Raw genomic sequence first — 19,164 nt, 5'->3', positions numbered from 1 at the left:
AAAAAAAAAAAAAAAAAAGGAAAACAGAAAGATAGCAAGTCAGCAGCCTAATGGGCCATTTCAAGCAACTGGAAAAGAACAACCCAAACCCACACCTCGTAGAAAAAAAGAAAAAAACAAAATTAGCACAGAATCAAATGAAATTGAGAACACAAGAATCATCAGGAAGAGCAGCAAAACAAAGTTGGTTCTTTGAAAAGATTAATAAAATCAATAAATCCTTGGCCAGACTAACCAGAAACAGAAAAGTAAGATCTCTAATAATTTCCATCAGAAATGAAAAAGGGAAAATAAACAACAGATACCATAGAAATACCAAATACCTTTCATGATTACTACAAAAAAACTCTATGCCCAGGAATTTAAAAATGTAAAGGAAATGGGCCAATACCTGAAATCAAGCCACCTTCCTAAAGTCAACCAGAAAGAATTAGAAATTCTGAACAAATCTATATCAAGCACTGAAACTACATCAACAATACAAAATCTTCCGAAAAGAAAAGTCCTGGACCATATTGTTTCACAGCAGAATTCTATGAAACTTTCAAAGAGGAACTAGTACCTATGTTGCAGAACTTACTCCAAAACATACAGAAGGAAGGAATCCTCCCCAACATGTTCTATGAAGCAAATATCACCCTGATTCCAAAACCAGAAAAGGACCCAACAAAAAAGGAAAACTATCGGCCAATATCATTAAAGGATATCAATGCAAAAATATTCAATAAGATCCTAGCAAACAGAAAATGGTAACATATTAAAAAAATTACACATCATGATCAAGTGGATTTTATCCTAGGGATGCAAGGTTGGTTCAATATACATGAATCCATAAATGTAATTCACCACATAAATAAAATTAAAGACAAAATTGACCACATGATTCTCTCAATTGATGTAGAAAAGGCTTTTGCCAAGTTGTGATTCAAAAACGAACCAGGAGACTATATATATATTTTTTTGCTGGCAAGTAAGTGGGAAAGTGTGCTAATGATAGGACAAAGAAAATATCACACATACTTGAGCCTTGTTGCTGGCTACTCTGAGACTACAGGGAGGCCCAAAAAAGGAGGGGAATAGAGGGACAATAGAAAGAGGCAAATATAAAGCTCAGGGATGTCATTTCACTGGAGATGACACATACGCAGGGAGGAAATAAGAGAAATTTAAGAAAACTGTGTGATTCAAGCCAAAAAATAAAAAAGTAATGTTAGTGGGAGGAATACATAAGCTCTTCAGTTAATTTGATGTGGGAGGTGTCCCAAGGAAGGGAGGAAAGTCCCCTGAACTTGCCAAGTGGGTTCCTGGCTTCATGTGGGAAAGACTTCAAGTTAGAGGCTACGAGCAACATAAAGTTTGTTGAGATACAGACAACAGATCCTACTCCACAGACAGAGTAAGAGCCTTCTCCAAGCAGAAAGGGTGGGCAATAGTATTTTTTTAAAATGTTCAAAACCCCTACAAAATAATGCAAATAAGTAATAATATAAAATAAAATATATTTTAATGTGAATTCATTTTTTTTTTTTTTTGACAGGGTCTCACTCTGTCACCTGGGCTAGAGTGCAGTGGCATCATATAGTTCACTGCAACCTCAGACTCCCGGGCTCAAGTGATTCTCCTGCCTCAGCCTCCCAGGTACCTTGCGACTATAGGTGAGTACCACCACGCCCAACTAATTTTTCTCTTTTTGGAAGACATGAGGTCTCACTCTTTCTCAACTTGGTTTCAACTTCCTAACCTGAAAGCAATCATCCCACCTTGGCTTCCCAAAGTGCTAGGATTACAGGCATGAGCCACCAAGCCTGGCTGTATGAATTAATAATTTTTATGAGACAAAGAATTTACCACTGGAAGAATTAAGAAAAAGAACTTCCCTTCTATTCTTTGGTGCCTTTTTTTATTTTTTGCTATTTTTTGATCTTTAAAAAATTTTTTTTTTTTAAACTTTCAGCTGATAATAGCTTATTCAGAATCAAATGTCCAGCAACTTACTGGAAACCAAGTTCAAAATTCAGAAAAGCACCTCAGGTAGAGGTATGTGTCTGTTACTTCTGCCTATACTTTTACATCATTATAAGTAAAATCATTTCTTCTTTTATTTATTTCTGCAAGAAATCCTAAAAGCTTCAAGACCAAGCTGCTTGTCACTATCCTTGTGAAGAATTAACTGTTGACCATAGATTTTGTAAAATTTTCCTTGGTGTTATAATTGTATTTAGAGCAAACTTTGTCACACTTAACAGTAACAGCTTAATTTTGTTTCTCACTTGTGAGCTCTCTGATGTTGCTTCTTTCTATTACACTCAATTCATCTATAGCAGAATCTGAAATATGATGGATTTTATGTACATACTTAGTGGAACTGATGAACAGTGTGTATATTATAGAGATTATTTTAGGGAATTCTATGAACATTAAGATACTCAAATCCAAATGGTATTGAGTTTCAACTGAAGAGGAAATACAAACCAGTGTAAAGAAATTTCTCTTATATTTGCATGTTTACCTAGCCGACTTCACCCTTCCAGATGTCCTCACAAGTGGGAAATTGCTGCCAGTGCAAATGATGACTGGGCACATTTACTATTTAATTTGAAAGCCAGTAGCTTGACTGAAAGTAATGTTGAGTTTTCCATTAAGATCTGGGAGATGGGATCTCCTTGCACACATATTTCAGGCCTATGGCTGGGATTACTATAAAAAGAGAAAAGATTGTTTGTGAAGATAAATGAGATGGTAGCAAATAGCAGAACATTCTCAGTTATTTTGAGTATTTTTAACATGAAGTGAGAAGCATCAACCTGGATATTATTCGGCAACTTTTTGACAGCAAAAAGTATCAGTAAAGCAGTATTAGCTTTCTGTAGAAATGTCATCTGGAATTGGAAGTGCCTTTTTCATAGTGGAAATGGGAACATTAATAACTGGAATCTTGGGGAATGGGTTCATTGCTCTTGTTAACTGCATTGACTGGGTGAAGAGTCAAAAGATCTCAATATTCGACTGCATCCTTACCAGCCTTGCCATCTCCAGAATTGGTCAACTTTGGATTACGCAATGCCAGTTATTTATAACGGTGTTATATCCACATCTATATGTCATTGATAAACTGGCAAAATTTCTTGCTATGGTTTGGTCAATAACCAATCACTTAGCTACCTGGTTTGCCACCTGTCTAAGTGTTTTCTACTTCTTTAAAATAGCCAGTTTCTCCCACCCCTGCTTCATCTGGCTAAGGTGGAGAATTAGCAGAGTGCTGCTTGTGCTCCAACTGGTGTCTCTGTCCTTACTATTTTCCAACTTGGCATTAACAGACACATTAAGTGACTTCTGGCTTACTATCAATTACAGATATGAAAGAAACTCAACTTTATCGTCCAGAGTAAGTACAACTCTATATTTTAAAAGCTGGACAGTTTTCAGTTTGACCTACTTAATTCCATTTCTTCTGTCCCTGACCTCACTGCTCCTTTTATTTCTGTCCTTGATGAGACACATCAAAAATTTGCAGCTCAACTCCTTGGGCTCCAAGGATCTTAGCACCCAGGCCCATTGGAGGGCCCTAAAAATGGTGATGTCCTTCCTCCTGTTCTTCATTATTCACTTTTTTTCTATCATACTATCAGGTTGGATTTTCCTCTTCCTGAAGAAAGACCAGGCTGCTTTCTTGGTCACAGTAACATCGACCATATTTCCTTCAGGCCACTCATTTGTTCTAATTTTTATAAATAGCAAGCTGAGACAGACGGCTGTGGGACTGCTGCGGCATCTTAAGTGCCACTTAAAAAGAATGAAACTTTTAGCTTCATAGACTTTTCCAGAATTTTTTATATTTCAGGAGAATTAAAGAGAAGACATTGAAAATCCATTTAACTTCTCTTTTTCTCACTGAATTCTTTTAGACACCATTGAGAATCACAGAATTTTTGTAGAACGACCCATAAAACAATGTACTCACAATATTAGATTTTTAGATTTTTTAAAAGAGCAGGCATGATTGTCATTATAACACTTGCTAATAACAAGGAAATATTCGAGACTTATATGAATGTAAAATATATAATGCAACATGTATTAATTTAATATGTATTGGCAAATGTGTAATTAGATTCACATGTGAGAAGAAAAACCATTTAGAAATGAAAATCCTCTCCAAGATGAGTAGCTGAAATATTTTTATAATACTAAGTAAACAATAAATAAATATTCAAAGCACATAATCTTATAACAACAGATACAATTTAAAAAAAAAAAAAGAGTGTTCTATCATTAGGAGTCCTTTCTGCTAGAAATACAAACTGAGCTACCTGTGTAAGATAAAAGTCAAATGAATTTATAAAGAGAAATTGAATAATTATCTCTAGGTGCGTAACCATGCTTACATTTCTACTTTACGAAATTCAAAATAATCACACTTTAACGCTGAATTTGTGTGTGCCTCTCTGTATGTTTTGTTATACCATGAATACTAGTGTTCCTTGTCAAAGAAAAGTAACACACCCAAATCACTAGCGATAAGAACTGAAAGGAAAGCTTGTAAGAGAAGGTCACGTATTTGTATAAATTTTAGATATTTGTGGATGATGCTGGTTTGACTTTTAGAATAAAGTTATTTAAATCAAAGTAGCTAAAAATGTTTTTAAGCTTAAGGCAGGTAATAAAACTGTGCTTGTTAGTGATGTTATAGTTTTGAATATAACAGTTTGTAAATAATAATTTCTAGAGATACTAATTGTAAACATATTTAAAAACTATCAATAATGAAGAAATCTCGGTTAGGGTTTACAATTGCTGCAATTTTTCAGTGACAGAAGGAAACAAAAAGAAACTATAGAAAACAAATGTTGAGGCTCAGCGCCTATGGCTCAACCGGCTAAGGCGCCAGCCACATACACCTAGGGTGGCAGGTTCGAATCCCCAGCCCGGACCCGCCAAACAACAATGACGGCTGCAACCAAAAAATGGCCGGGCGCTGTGGCGGGCGCCTGTGGTCCCAGCTACTTGGGAGGCAGAGGCAAGAGACTCGCTTGAGCCCGGGAGTTGGAGGTTGCTGTGAGCTGAAATGCCACGGCACTCTACCCAGGGGGACAGCTTGAGGCTCTGTCTCAAAAAAAAAAAAAAAAAAAAGAAAACAAATGTTGAAAAGATGTTATTCATAAGTTAATTTTGATGGAGCGGTAGGTCAGTTGTAGATATGGGAAGAAAGTAAGAACTATAAAGGGCTTCGTAAAATGTGCTTTCACTCCAGGAAACTGTGCTGTATGGCGCTCTGATGTATTGATGGTGATTATGGTGATGACAATGCATGTATTTCCAGGCCTATACGGACATTTAGATTCTTTAAATTCCATTCGTTGTGTTAGACATGATATAAGAAATTTCCAAATCATTGTCATTGGGAAAGGTAAAATTAAAATCACAGTGGCTATATGTAGGTTCAGATAGCAAAGATAATTTAGAATGTACTCCTTTCAGTAAAAAAGTTAAAGATTACTTTGTACTTATTAGAAAATGCTGTGAATATTTTGTTGTAGTTTTTGACTTACATTTAGCATTATTAAACTTTTCTTTAATGATCAAGATACAAAAGATTTAAACAACTGTGTACAACCCTTCCTTCTTGTGAGTGGGACTTAGCAGTCTTCATTGTCTCATTAGGGTTAAGTTTTCATTTCTTATGGACTAACCTTGGAGAGAAGAGCAAGAAGGAGCAGGGATCTATTCCTGAAATAAAAGTACAGCAAATGACTATTAAAAGACGAAGCTTAGGTCCTAGCCTGGGATGGATGGCTACTATTCTCTCAATTATAATGAATTTTGAGATTAAGCTCTGCAGCACCATGTCTATAACAAGTGCCTGGGTGGAAGGCATAAAACATGATCCAAGAAAACTACGACTATCACATCCTTAAGCAATCTATAGAAAATTGTAACCTATTCTGGGGCCAAAAAATAAAATTGTCATTGCTTTCTTGCCACTTTCCCCTAAAATAAACATTTTTTATAATATTGAGGTCATGAGTTTTTTTTCCAGTTGTGTCACACCATTGATTTATAGAAGAGTTGCAAATTAATGCTTCTAAAGCCAAAACAGGATCATACATGAGCCCTGCCATAGACCCAGAACTTAGGCAGAGAAGATTTTAGAGCATGCAAACCATGTTGTCTTGAGCTGAGAAAGTCCTAGTGGAAATATGCAGGGGTCAATACATATTTCAGAGAATGTCATCATCTCTATTGATTCTCTGATGGTACAGAGGGATTTCTGCTGTTCTTAATTAATCTCATATCCTGTGAGCCAGGGATTTCCTTAATTTTTTTTTTTTTGTTCATTTTTGTAAGGCTAGAAGATAAATGAATAGAATAATGCCTTCTACCCAGTCATTTTCACTATCCCATTTCAATGTCCCAAAGTTTAATTAACAGAACAAGGAAGGATTTCCTTAATTAAACAAACAAGGAAGGCTTCCACAAAACCTATACTACCACAGTTTACTCACCTGTTAACACTGGTTAATGTTGTCTACAGTGACCTATGTCCCAACTTTTTTTTTTTGAGGGGGCTTACGTGGGTCACTATGAAAGACAAACTGTATTATGGTCCATTATTTCACTTCCAAGAAACACAGTCAACAGTGTTTTTTCTGATTTACCTGTGGAAGTTTCAACTTGCTCGGCTTATTGGTGTTGCTGGGAGGGCTTCATTTGTTTCCATTGGCACAGATGTTACCTTTCTTGATTTTTGTGTATCTCAAAACTTTTGTACCTATGTATTTGTAGATAAAATTCCAAGTGAAAGATGGACTATTTTCAATTTTAACTATTTGGTGGGGGGTCACCAATGTAGACATAGCTTAAGATGAAGATGCGATCCTAACTTGCATAGTGCTACACCTATTCATTAACCCAGTGTTCGATAAACAAGGTAGTTCTAGAAATAATTTAGTTTCCCTTTCATAATTGATAGAACCTGGCTTCTGAATTGTAAAGCTTCTATCTTCTTCTTTGCCTTCAGTTTGAGATACTGCCAAAGCTTTCTATCAATTAATAAGCTAAAATGGCTGCTTAAAAATGTCATCTTTAAAAATATAGCAATGTGATTGTTTGAAAAGCCTGTCAATAGGTGTGACCCTACTAATATGGTTAGAAATACATTTGAAAAAACATCAAGTACTTTAAGTCAGTTTGGCTTGAAAAATATCAAATTTAAATCCTAGAGAAATGTACTTGAAAGAATGCTTCATCATTTTTGAGTAGGAGGATCCCTCCTCAATTTTGTGTTTTTTAAGTACACATGACAAAAAATTCAAAACAGTGTATAAATGAAAAGGTCTCCCTCTTCACATCCTAACCCCCAATACTATTCTCCAAAGGTAATCTAGTTAACAGTTTCTTATGTAATTTTCAGAAAATTTTTATGCGTATATAAGCAAATATGTAATTTTATTTTTAAATAAATGGGATCATATTGCATATACCAAAATAATGACTTTTCACTTTAAACATTAAAAAAAATCTGCTGGACACTATCTCTATTTTTGTAGCTATGATCTCATAGTCAAGACATAAGAGTACTTGTTATAGTACTTTATAATTTGGTTGTGTGATGACTTATTTTTCCTCATTTTGGTCCATGAAAAGGTGTACCTAACTCCCCTCTCATATAAAAGAAACATCTCCATTCCTCTTTATTGTTCATTGATCCCACTATCTTAATGTGAATAAAGTCACATACTTGGTGTTAGAAGCCATAATGATGGTCAAGATTTTCTAATGTTTACTACAGATCCCAAATCAGGACAGAAACTGGCAGGGGTGTCTTCAGATGTCCTGCAATAAAGCTACTAAGATTTTCATAGTTTCTTCATTGCATTGTAGTAGACACTTGGGAATGTCCTTTTGAGCTTTCAATCGTCCCAAGAGTATTGCTGAAATTTATATTTGTAGGGAGTGGGGGTTTGGAGGAGTTTTACTTCAGCTCTGAAAAGATTCATGACCTGGCCTATTGTAATCCTGGTGAGCAACTGTTTGGGCTGCAGCAATAAAATACCATAAACCGGGTGGCTTATGAGCAACAGAAATTCATTCCCTCAGTTCTGGAGGCTGAGAAGTCCAAAAACAAGGCAACCACAAATTTGGTGCTGCCTTCTTCCCTATCCCCTAGATTATATATTACCAAGCTATTTCCCTTTGAGAGAGAACCACCTATAACACCCAGTTACCATTTTCCGGAGAACTTGGGGCCCTAATTAAGTGGTGATGGTCCACTTTCTTGTTTACTCACAGATGGCTATTTTGCTGTAACCTCACATGGCAGTATGAGCAGGCTAATCCTTTCTAGGTCTCCTTTATGAGGACAGCAATCCTATTCCAGAAGATTCCATCCTCATGACCTGATCACTTCCCAAAGGCTCCATATCCTATCACCATCACTTTGAGAGGGCAAGATGTCAGCATAAAAAATTTTGGAGGGGGCACTGCCTGTGGCTCAGTGAGTAGGGCGCCAGCCCCATCTACTAAGGGTGGTGGGTTCAAACCTGGCCCTGGCCAAACTGCAACAACAAAAAAATCGCCAGGTGTTGTGGCAGGTGCCTCTGATCCCAGCTACTTGGGAGGTACTGAGGCAAGAGAATCACCTAAGCCCAAGAGCTGGAGGTTGCTGTGAGCTGTGATGCCAGAGCACTCTACTGAGGGCAACAAAGTGAAACTCTGTCTCTTAAAAAAAAAAAAAAAAAAGTGTGTGTGTGGGAGAATATATTCAGACCGTAGTGCAAATATACTTGTTAAAATTGCAAGAAAATTCCCAACACCTGGGGTAATTCAAAAGATTGATTCACATGACTCAATCCAACTTGCTTGCTGGGAATTCTAATAGTTTTCCATGTCTACTTGCTTGAAACTTTGCAAGTCTCATCTTCAGACTACTTTCCAGGCTCAAAGTTTCTGGCATGATGATTTACCTATCCCTTTTTGGCCCTATACTTTCATTCCTTATCACTTTATGCCTCTGTATGTCAGCTTTATTTAATTCTTTACTCAGTCAAATGCTATTGATGTTCTTCCAGAAAGATGTCCCATTAATAGCAAACTGCCAGATGTTGTAACAAAAAAATTATTTAGGGATCCTAAAGGAAACAACAAACATGACTTCAAAATACAGGACTGTCTGATCACTACTCTATAGAGGGAAGAAAACTGTTTCTCTTTTATTCTAGAGAAAATGTCCTTCCACTCACTCTGCTTCCACCCACTTCTCCAAATAAAATACAATGGGCCAATACACTTTAGTGAGCAGTGAGTGTAAGTATTTGAATTTATACATTAAATCATGTGAAATATTTATATTGTAGTATAGAAGGCCTTCAATTATATTTTTAAAAAGCCTTGTTTGGAAATTGAGGAAGGAAACAGGATGACTTGTAATTGTCTACACAATTAAAAAATTAACTCCTTATGAAATATGTCTTTAGGGATTACTGCAGACTCAATTGTGGGCTGGCTAGTTATTATCACCTTGGGAAGTTACTTAGCTTCTTTAAATCCTAACTTCTTTGCCTGAAAAATGCTGAAGAAAATGTTTTCCTCACAGGGCACAGGAGAGGATTAATGGAGATATGTATGTAAGAATAATTTCTCATAGTTCCTAAAATCCGCAGCTTGACAACCTTAGCTCAGTGGTTAGGGTACCCACCACATGCACTGGGGCTGGAGGGTTCGAACCTGGGCCAGGCCTGCTAAACAGTGACAACTACAACAAAAATAGCTAGGCATTGTGGCAGGCGCCTGTAGTCCCAGCTACTTGGGAGGCTGAGGGAAAAGAATCGCTTAAGCCCGAGTTTGAGGTTGCTGTGAGCTGATGCCACAGCACTCTACAGAGTGCAACATAGTCAGACTCTGTCTCAAAAAAATAAAAAGTAAAACCCAATAAAATTTAGATGAGGGTGATGATGACACTTTTGGTCAAACAATACCACATACTTTTGCCCTAGAAATTAAAAAAATATATATTTCCAGTGCTACAGATTATGTATATCCCTATACTATTTCCCTTTTAGGTAGAATAAGCTGTAACACCTAGTTACCATTTCCCAGCAATTTTAAAAATCAGTTACTATTAATAAGTTATTTCTTTATTGGTAATAATCATATTGCCTCTTTTTTTCTTCATGTTTGAGGGATCTGGGGACTGATGAATATTCATGATGATCTCAAAAAGCTGAACCTAGGTGCAACAAAAATAGTCACCTTAGAATTTATGTTTCCTTTACTGACTGGAGACAATGTGTAGAATATCAACTAAGTTGCCATTCACTTATCCATTTAATAGTGTTTATTACCTATTTTGCACTTAGGCAGTGTTATAAGGCTTGGAGATAGAGCAGAGAACAAATTTTTTTTTTTTTTTGCTGTTTTTGGCCAGGACCAGGTTTGAACTCACCACCTCTGGTATATGGGGCTGGTGCCCTACTCCTTTGAACCACGGGCACCACCCAACAAAATTTTTTGAACCTGGTAGTGTGCCAGGAAGAATAAACTTACTCGTGATAGAATATTAAGTGGTTTAGTCAGGCTAAAAATCATGTTTTCTCTCTTGGGAAACTTCTTAGGATTGTTTCATGTGGGAGGAAAAACACACATCAAGATTAAGAGTGACTGTGGAAGAGTAAGTGGTAAATACCAGAGCTTACATTTTGATCCTAGTTATCTACTTGCTGATACCTCAAGATGTAAAACTGGATAAGGATCTTCTCTCAAGGAGCTTCCAAGCTAGTTGGAAGATATGATTAAATACTAAAGGCCGCTAAAGTGCCTTAGTATCTACAGCGCAACAAATGACCAACAGTAAGAAAAAAAGTTGAAAGAAACAAATGTTCTTGTACCTATCCAAATAGAGAACCCCACTCTATGTAATCATTTCAGGACTACTGACAGATACATTCAGAAACAGTAATGCCACTATTCTAAGTTCCTTAGTAATACCATTTCATTGATTGAACTACATTTCTATTTATGTTTTGGCTCCTACACTCTGTCATCGCCTAGGAAACTTGTCTTTTTAGTTATAAAAAATAAAAACATGACAGATAATTAATGTGCAATAAGGGGAAGTAAGGCAGCCTATGAAAATGGTACAAGTTGAGATGAACACAACCCCCAGAGGATTAGAATAAGTGAGCGACAATATAGTCAGGGAAATGTGGGATAAATTTAATGGAAAAATTGCCATCTAAGCTCAGTCTTAAAACAAAAGTAGAACATTTATAGGCAGACAAAGGGCAGAGGAGGCAGAGAGAAGAGATGTGCTAAGTAGAATTTGGCTGGAGGGAAGGGACCAAGAACATAAAGAATAATTACCTCAAATAATACACGATGCTGGCCGGAGCTGGATGCTTATATTAAAACCGCTAAATATTGTTTGCTGGACTCAATGAGTGAAATATATTACAGAACACTGCAACTAGTTTAATTCTTTACTTTTGGGAATAATGACCCCTTTCTACTCAAATGTCTCACCTAAAATGATCCTGGAGGCTCCTTCCCCATCCTCTGACAAGTCAGTACTCTACTTGTCTCCTTTCTGACTGCAAACCTCTGGAAAAGCAGGCTTTCCATATGTGTGTTTTACATTTCAATCACATTTTAATGTGGTTATTCTGTTACAACAAATACTGCTTATTGTGTACATAACAAACACTGAAGCAAGCACATTTCCAATTTTCAGAATCACAATGGGGTAATTGAACTGTTGAATGGACTCAACCTAAAGCCACAGAATACAGTTTTTACTTTAACACAGATCTGCTTGATTTAGGAACTCAATCCCATTCTACTCTGGTGGCTCCTAACCAGTGGTACACATTTGAATTATCTGGAGATTTTTTTTTTTTTTTTTTTGTGGTTTTTGGCTGTGGCTGGGTTTAAACCCGCCACCTCCGGCATATTGGGCTGGTGCCTTACTCCTTTGAGCTACAGGCACCGCCCTGGAGAACTTTTAAAAATGAAATTTATTTAAATCAGTTTTTAGTGAAAGGAAAGCAAATACGTATGTCCAAAGATAATCAAATAATACCATTAGACTGCCAGTGAAAAACAGCAAGCCTTTGCTTTTCTCTACTTACCCTTGATTTCCTTTCTCAAGACTTTTTAATTCTTAGCTGTTTTTTATTTACTTTATTTAAAAAAATACATCTGTACTGCTTTGACTTTTCTGTATTAGGTCTGACCTTCCATCATCACACACACATTTGTCTGTTCTTTCTCATCCTTTCAATGTTATACAATCACTTCATGTTAAAGCAACATTCAATATTTATATAATTATAACTGACTTACATGATTATTATTCACAGTTAATGTATGTATTGTTTTTGAATTTTTATTAATATTTTCCTGGGGTTCATAACTAACTCAGGTTTTGAAAAGTTTTGAAAACTCTACTAATTCAGTCCCAGGGTCTCTGAAAAATCTCTAGCCCATGTTAAAATACACCAGTTACTCTTTTTTCTTTTTGAGACATCCCATCTGAAATCAAGATCATTAGGCATTTCTTGCTGACTTCATGCTCTTTTCCCTTACCTCTTTCCCTCTTTAGGACAGTTACAAGGCTACCCTGAAAGTAATGTCTTTGCCCCCCAACAACATTCTGTATTTCTCAATTTCTCACTTTATAAGGGCACTACAACCAATTTACCCTTGTCTTCTCTTCCTTAACATTCTGTATTCCCAACTGTATTTTTAAAACTCAGCAGATAACATTTGCATTCTACTTTGTAACCATAATTAAGTATTGCCCTAAACAGGATAAAAACCATAAACATCTACATTATTACTTGTATGTTATTTACTGAACAGCCAAGCTGTCTGCTACAACAAAGTTTCCTTTTCTTTGGCTCCAAGGTCTTGATCCACATGCTGTTCACAGGAACATTGAAGTGAAAGTTTATTTTCTTGCACTCCTACCATTTGTTCAAAATCCTGCAGCATTCTGTGTTTGGTATTTGGAAGATGATTTTCCTGTACAGTTTTGGGTTTTTCACTGAAAGTTTTTCTTGTGGGATGATAAAATATACGCCTTCCATATCACATCCTCCACATCTTCGGCTTCTTATTCAAGTCTTGCTTATCATTCAATCCAGTATTACGAAAGTTTGATTTTCTTCCTGAAAATATTTGGCCTTCCCGGCATTTCGTTTTAGATAATGCATCCTGTACTCTTTATCGCTTCCTGAAATTCGTCCGGAGTCTGTTTCTTACACCTTCGGGGGGTCCTGACCAAGTCCTCCGCTCCCGGAACCGCGCATTTCCCCTTTCCGGTAGATGCAGCCTTTCCGCCACCCTCCACTGAGCTCGGCTGGGAACGCAGAGCGCAGCCGCGGAAGGCGCCCGGGCACTCTCGCGAGACTACGGGGTCCTTCGCCTGCAGCTCCGTTACGGCGCGGGCCCCCCTGGGAATCGGTCATCGCGCCGGTCCCGGAGACCGGCAGCTTAGTCACGGCTCTAAAAGTGTACCTGCAGGCGGATGTTGAGGATCACTGAGCCCGCGACGTAGAAGTACGGGAAGTTCATGCGCAGCTGCCAGGCCAGCTCGAAGAAGGCGAGCAGGGTGCGGGAGAGCCCCTTGCAGAAGACCCCGTACGAGGTGGGGGTCGCGACCGGGTTCGGGGCCCTGACGGCCAGGGAAGACGGAGCCGCAGCTGAGGCCATGGGCCCTTTGTCGCTGGCCGCCCACCGTCTGGAGCCGGGGGTCACCGCAGGCCCCGCGAACCCCTAAGTGACCGCCAGGACCAGGGCCAAAGCCACCTCCGGGCTCACACCTGCGCCTCCCGCTGCTGTCGCTTCTTGCAGTGCGGCGAGCGGCCCCAGCCGCCTCTGGCGCTCCTCCCCTTCCTGTCCGCCTCTCATAGTGGTATTTACCATTGCTTAACCAGTGGTAGAGCCGGAACAGGGTATGTTATATAACATATACGGACAGCCTTGCAGATACTATTTTTACTTTAAAATGAAAAAGCTAAATAAAATGATGTGTTTTCCCTAGGACACACAGTTTGTAAGGGCCCAAGTGGGATTGAAAGTTGGGTTTGCCTGCTATGTGATCCGGGATATTAGCCAGGAATCTCACCCTTTTGCTTTTGTGCCGTTAAGACAAGATGATCTCCTTACATAAGTCAGTACAGGCACAAAGACTCTGCAATCATAATATACCGTGACTGTAAAGGATCACCATCTTAGGGTATAATTTTTTGTGTGTTAGGACTATTTAAATTGCATATGGCAGAAATTGCACACATATTTAAGCAAAAAGAAAAAAGTACACACATGTATATACACACACTTTGTTTTTTGCTGGACGTATATAACAAAATAATGTTTCCACACATGTAAACCCATTAAAAAATTCTCATGAGCTATGAAAACTTCAGTTATTAATGCATGGAGCTGCACCTATGAAACCTCTGGGTAGGCACATGCTACTTCTGCTTTCAAACTCAAAAAATTTTTTTTTGAGACAGTCTCACTTTGTCACCCTTGGTAGAGTGCTGTGGCGTCACAGCTCACAGCAAGCTTTAACTCTTGGGCTTATGTGATTTTCTTGCTTCAGCTTCCCAAGTAGCTGGGACTGCAGGCCCCGCCACAGCACCTGGCTGTTGTAGGTGTAGTTGTCATTGTTTAGGAGGCCCTGGCCGGGTTCTAACCTGCCTGCCTTGGGGTATTTGGCCGGTGCCCTAACCACTGGTCTATGGACACTAACCCCACTTTTAAATTCTTAATACCCTTAGATTAACATCACAGTAATTCTCCCATAGTCACACTATTTTTCCTGACATTTACATGATGTATATTTCATTACCTTAACTAATCTTCTATTTTAACTAGAAAGCTCTGTATTTTTCATCACATACACCCTCTGTATTCGTGGATTATTCAAATATATGATTTCTGATTATATCCTTTGGATATAATTACAGTCTGGCTCTGAAAAGCATCTTCAAATATTTCACATTTCCCCCGGACTGCATATCTCCAGTACTATTTAAAGCACAATTAGGTATATTAGAGTACTTTTGTTTCTATTTATCCTACTTTTGATATGACTGATACAAATAAAATGCTACTGTGAAATTTATAAAATATAATTGTGTGTTCCCAGCTAGAATTTCTTCTTTTGCTACTTTGCTGTACCAATACCATCCTAGCAACTAGACAGCACAGACTGAAGAGGCAAGAGGAATGATGGGCAACTCTTAAGAACCGGGAGATGTATTTTCAGTACACATGTATAATTTACTCTCATTAAAAATTGAAAGAATAAATAGAGCCAGTCAGGGTCACAGGAGTCATTAAGTCCCTGGATTTGTGGATTCATTCTCTCTTCAACTCTTCCTTTGTGCTACCTCAACTCCCCACCCACCTCTGCTCTAGTTAACTCCATGGAAACCCAGTTTTCCACTCTGAGCCTGTAGGGAAAATAGCAGCCACCTACTGTTAACGCAGCCAGATGGAGGGCTTATTCTAATGGGAAGGGATAGGCAAAGAAGGCCATTCACAAAGCTCTAAATCTTAACTCATTAATATTCTGAAGATGAAGGATTTCCATCAGTTGAACCTGATAGAGGAGAGTAGGATAAGACCACTAGTGCTTTTCATTCTATCCCTTGATCTTTAGGTTTGAATGACTAATATCTACACTTCTTACTAATAGTACATATGAACCAGTTATCAGCAATAATGCATATCCTAAGCCATTTCTCTGTGGGTACTTCAGTGACTCTTAACTTGGCATTCCTTTCTTGATCTTTGTTATTCTCCTATTTTTGGCTTTATATTCCAGTTTTGATACATTTTTAAAGACTTATTTAGTTTGATCCTTTGGAAAAATTTCAATGTAAGCTATAGTAGGTCTGCAAAGTACCATCTTGCCAAATTTTTAATTCCTTTTTTGAGAATTTGCAAACGTAAATGCTCTATTATATGTAAGAAGTGCATTCAGAGTGCAAGGATTGGATCCAAATGATCCAAGCCTGAAAATACGAGGAAATTGCAGATCAGTGAGTTAATCCAACATGTTCATGCCAGCAAATTGAGTTCAGTCTTCTGATTATCATCACACACGTGAAAACTGCTTGAGGTTTAGTAAAGTTCTTTAAAGGAACCAAATTGTATCAGTTGGTCTCAATGATTAGGTTACATAACAACCTAGGTAATTTCTGTATAGTCAAGCATCAGATGTCTAATACAGAAGCAGAGAATCAGTTGCAACATTACAGATTAAGAATTTTCTCTCTGTATGTTATAAGTAAAGATACTATGCTGTTGGTGCTGTTAGAATTGATGATTGTACTGTTTGGCTTGATATGATAGAAAACTTTGGCATTATGAAAGCTTCACAAAAATTTATTTTTGTGCTAGGAAAAAAGAAATCATTTTTGTATTAGGAAAAGAAATCATAGAAGTTTATATAAAAACTTTTTTTTCTTTCTTTTTTTTTTTTTTTGCTATGGCTTTAATATATTTATAGCTAAACATACTGTTATTTCTACTTTTCCAGGAAAACTTGGTTTGTTTTCTCCACTCTTGCTTCTCTTCTAGACAATGGGATATGCTGAATAGTTGTCAAATTACTCTGCTCTTGGTTACAAAGGCAGAGGAAGCTGCGTGAGAAGTCACCTATCTGGATCTTTCACTAAATTTTTTTTACGAAGTCGATAAGTTTATATCTGATACATGTGGAAGAATATGATATATGTATGTATTTTGAAAACCAGTTTGAGAATTCTCCTTTTGGTGGGAGGGAGGGGCAGAAAACCATGTAAAAATGTAGCTTCTACTGTAACAAGGAGAACAAACTAGATAGGCTACAAAGTCACAATTTATTTTGAGCTTGTTAGAGCTGAAGTTGCAAGGTAAGCAGGTAAATTGAATTCCAAAAGATGACAACCCTTTCCAAGTTGGACACATGAACTATTAAATTTTTGGCAGAACTTGAGAAGAATAGCTATCTATTGTGAGGTAGATAAGAATAAAATGCTTAAATTTGAACCAGTTCTTACAAAAACTCAGTTGTAGTTTAGTATGACAGTTTAGAGTGCCTGGGAGCCTCAGACACAAGATGATCAGCAATTGCTAGCTTCTTTTTCTGAACCTCTCTACTAAGCGTTGAAAGATTGGAGGCCCCCTTTATGATACATGGAATAGTAGGCAGAATAATGGTCTCCCAAAGATGTCCATGTTCTAATCTTTTTTTAACTTAATATGCTAACCTTACATGGCTATAAGGACTTTGCATATGTGATTAAGGATATACTTCATGAGACAGAAGATTTTCTGGATTATTTAGGTGGGTCCATTCTAATCATACGAGCCCTTAAAAGCAGAGATTCTTTCTGGGTGAAAGAAAGAGGTGTGCCAGTGGATGAAGGGTTAGAGAGATGCAACATTTCTGATTTTAAAGATGGAAAGGACTCCCTGAGCCATGTCTGCAGGTAGTTTCTATAAGTTGGAATGGCAAGGAAATGGATTCTCACCTAGAGCGTCAGAAAACAATATGACCCTGCTGACACCTTGATTTTTGATCTATAGAATCATAAAATAATTAATTTGTGGTGTTTAAATCACTAAATTTGTGGCAATTTGTTATAGCAGCAATAGTAATATGAAATGCAGGGGAATATGGTCTTAAGTCTGAAGGTAGAACAATAGAGAACTGGAAACCCCATCTGCACTCTGGATTGTGCATCAGTAATAGGTGGTGGTTGGCCAGTACCAGGGGACAAGCAAGAAGACTGCTTATGTTCTGGATCTTTATTAAGCAAAACCTACTTGCTGCTGAGTGAGAGGCAGGGAATCCACAATAACTTGGTCCCTGCTCTGATGTCAGGATGATTGGCACCAGGGAAAGGGTAAGAAACCTGCCTGCACCTCTGGATCTGCACTGAAACATGTTAGAGGTCTGCTGAGGGAAGGATAGGAAACTTACTTGCTCTGCCCCACACTGACAATACACAGAAGCTCTCTGCTACTTAGGAAGGGCACAAAATGTACCCACTCTGAACTCTGCATGGATACTAGGCAAAAGCCATCTGCTGCTGGCAGGGGCCAGTTAACCTGATGAAACCAATACCAAGACCCTCCACTGATAAATTTAGGCTGACATTCAGGAGGAACAGGAAGGCTGCCTGCCGTGGACTCCCATACTGACACTAGGTAAAAGCTGTCTGTTACCACAGGTGGAGGAAAGGAAATCTGCTTTTAACCAGCAGATTCTAGGAAGAAGTTTTTGGGTTGTTGTGGGGGTGGTTGGGACACTAACAAATCCCCCCATCTGAGGTAAAGATATATAGCTTATGTACCATATGGGCAGGTGCTTGAGGAAGAGAACAAAGGAATCCCTTTGCTCTACCTTGAATTTTGCAGTAAGTAACAAGCAAGATTAGTACGTTTTGGGGAGAGCAGCAAGAGTTTGGGAAGAAATGGTGCATGTGTCCACTCCTGAAGCTGAGCATGAACACTGTACTCCTTTGGCATTCCAGTCCTCACCTTAACCCAAGGTGGTGGCATTCCACCACTAGAGCAGTTTGAACCTAAGCACAGACACACATGCAAAATGCCAGCCATTGGTCAGAGAAAACAGTGGCACAGAGGTTGTAATGATCAGAGGCTTTAAAAATAATGATGATTAATTATGTTAAAAATCTAGGGGAAAAGGTGAATAACATGCACAAACAGAAAATCTTAGCAGAGATGGGAACTGTATAAAAGGATAGAAATGAAAAACTTAGTGTTGGAGATGAAAGATTCCTTTGACAGTTCAACAAACTGAACAAAGACTCAGTGATAGTGCTGGGCACACAGGCTTATGCCTATAATCCCAGAAACTCAGGAGACTGAGTTCAGTTCATTGGTTGAGGCTGAGATTTTGACACCAGCTTGGGCAACATAGGTAAGGTGACCAGACTTTCCGATTTTTAACGATTTGTCCCGCGTCGCGGGGCATTTTAAAAAAGTCCCAATTTTTGGAAAGAATGCATGACAAGCTAGGGAATGGTGGGAGAATGGGAAGGGAATATACGGTTTTTGGCTGCCATATCACAATTAAGTGTTGAGACTTTGAAAGCCATTTTATGTGCGAAATATAATTTAACAAATTCTTGTGAAAATTTTCAT

General features: G+C 38.1%; 1 protein-coding gene and 1 non-coding gene across 2 annotated transcripts; both read right to left on the bottom strand.

Annotated features, from left to right (window-relative positions):
* Positions 1-6,336: 6,336 nt before the first annotated feature.
* LOC111727801 lies at positions 6,337-6,466 on the bottom strand. The gene has a single exon (XR_002775264.1). It is a non-coding gene; the product is annotated as a small nucleolar RNA SNORA36 family (small nucleolar RNA).
* Positions 6,467-11,196: 4,730 nt separating this feature from the next.
* Positions 11,197-13,943, bottom strand: SMIM10L1 (small integral membrane protein 10 like 1). Its single transcript, XM_012810068.2, has one exon. It carries the CDS (start codon positions 13,705-13,707, stop codon positions 13,501-13,503), a length of 207 nt encoding a protein of 68 aa, XP_012665522.1. The 5' UTR covers positions 13,708-13,943; the 3' UTR covers positions 11,197-13,500.
* Positions 13,944-19,164: the final 5,221 nt, after the last annotated feature.

Source organism: Otolemur garnettii, unplaced genomic scaffold, assembly GCF_000181295.1.
Source record: "Otolemur garnettii isolate 467f Iridium unplaced genomic scaffold, OtoGar3 scaffold00124, whole genome shotgun sequence".
Classification (NCBI taxonomy): Eukaryota; Metazoa; Chordata; class Mammalia; order Primates; family Galagidae; genus Otolemur; species Otolemur garnettii.
This window is presented reverse-complemented; position numbering and strand designations above follow the sequence as displayed.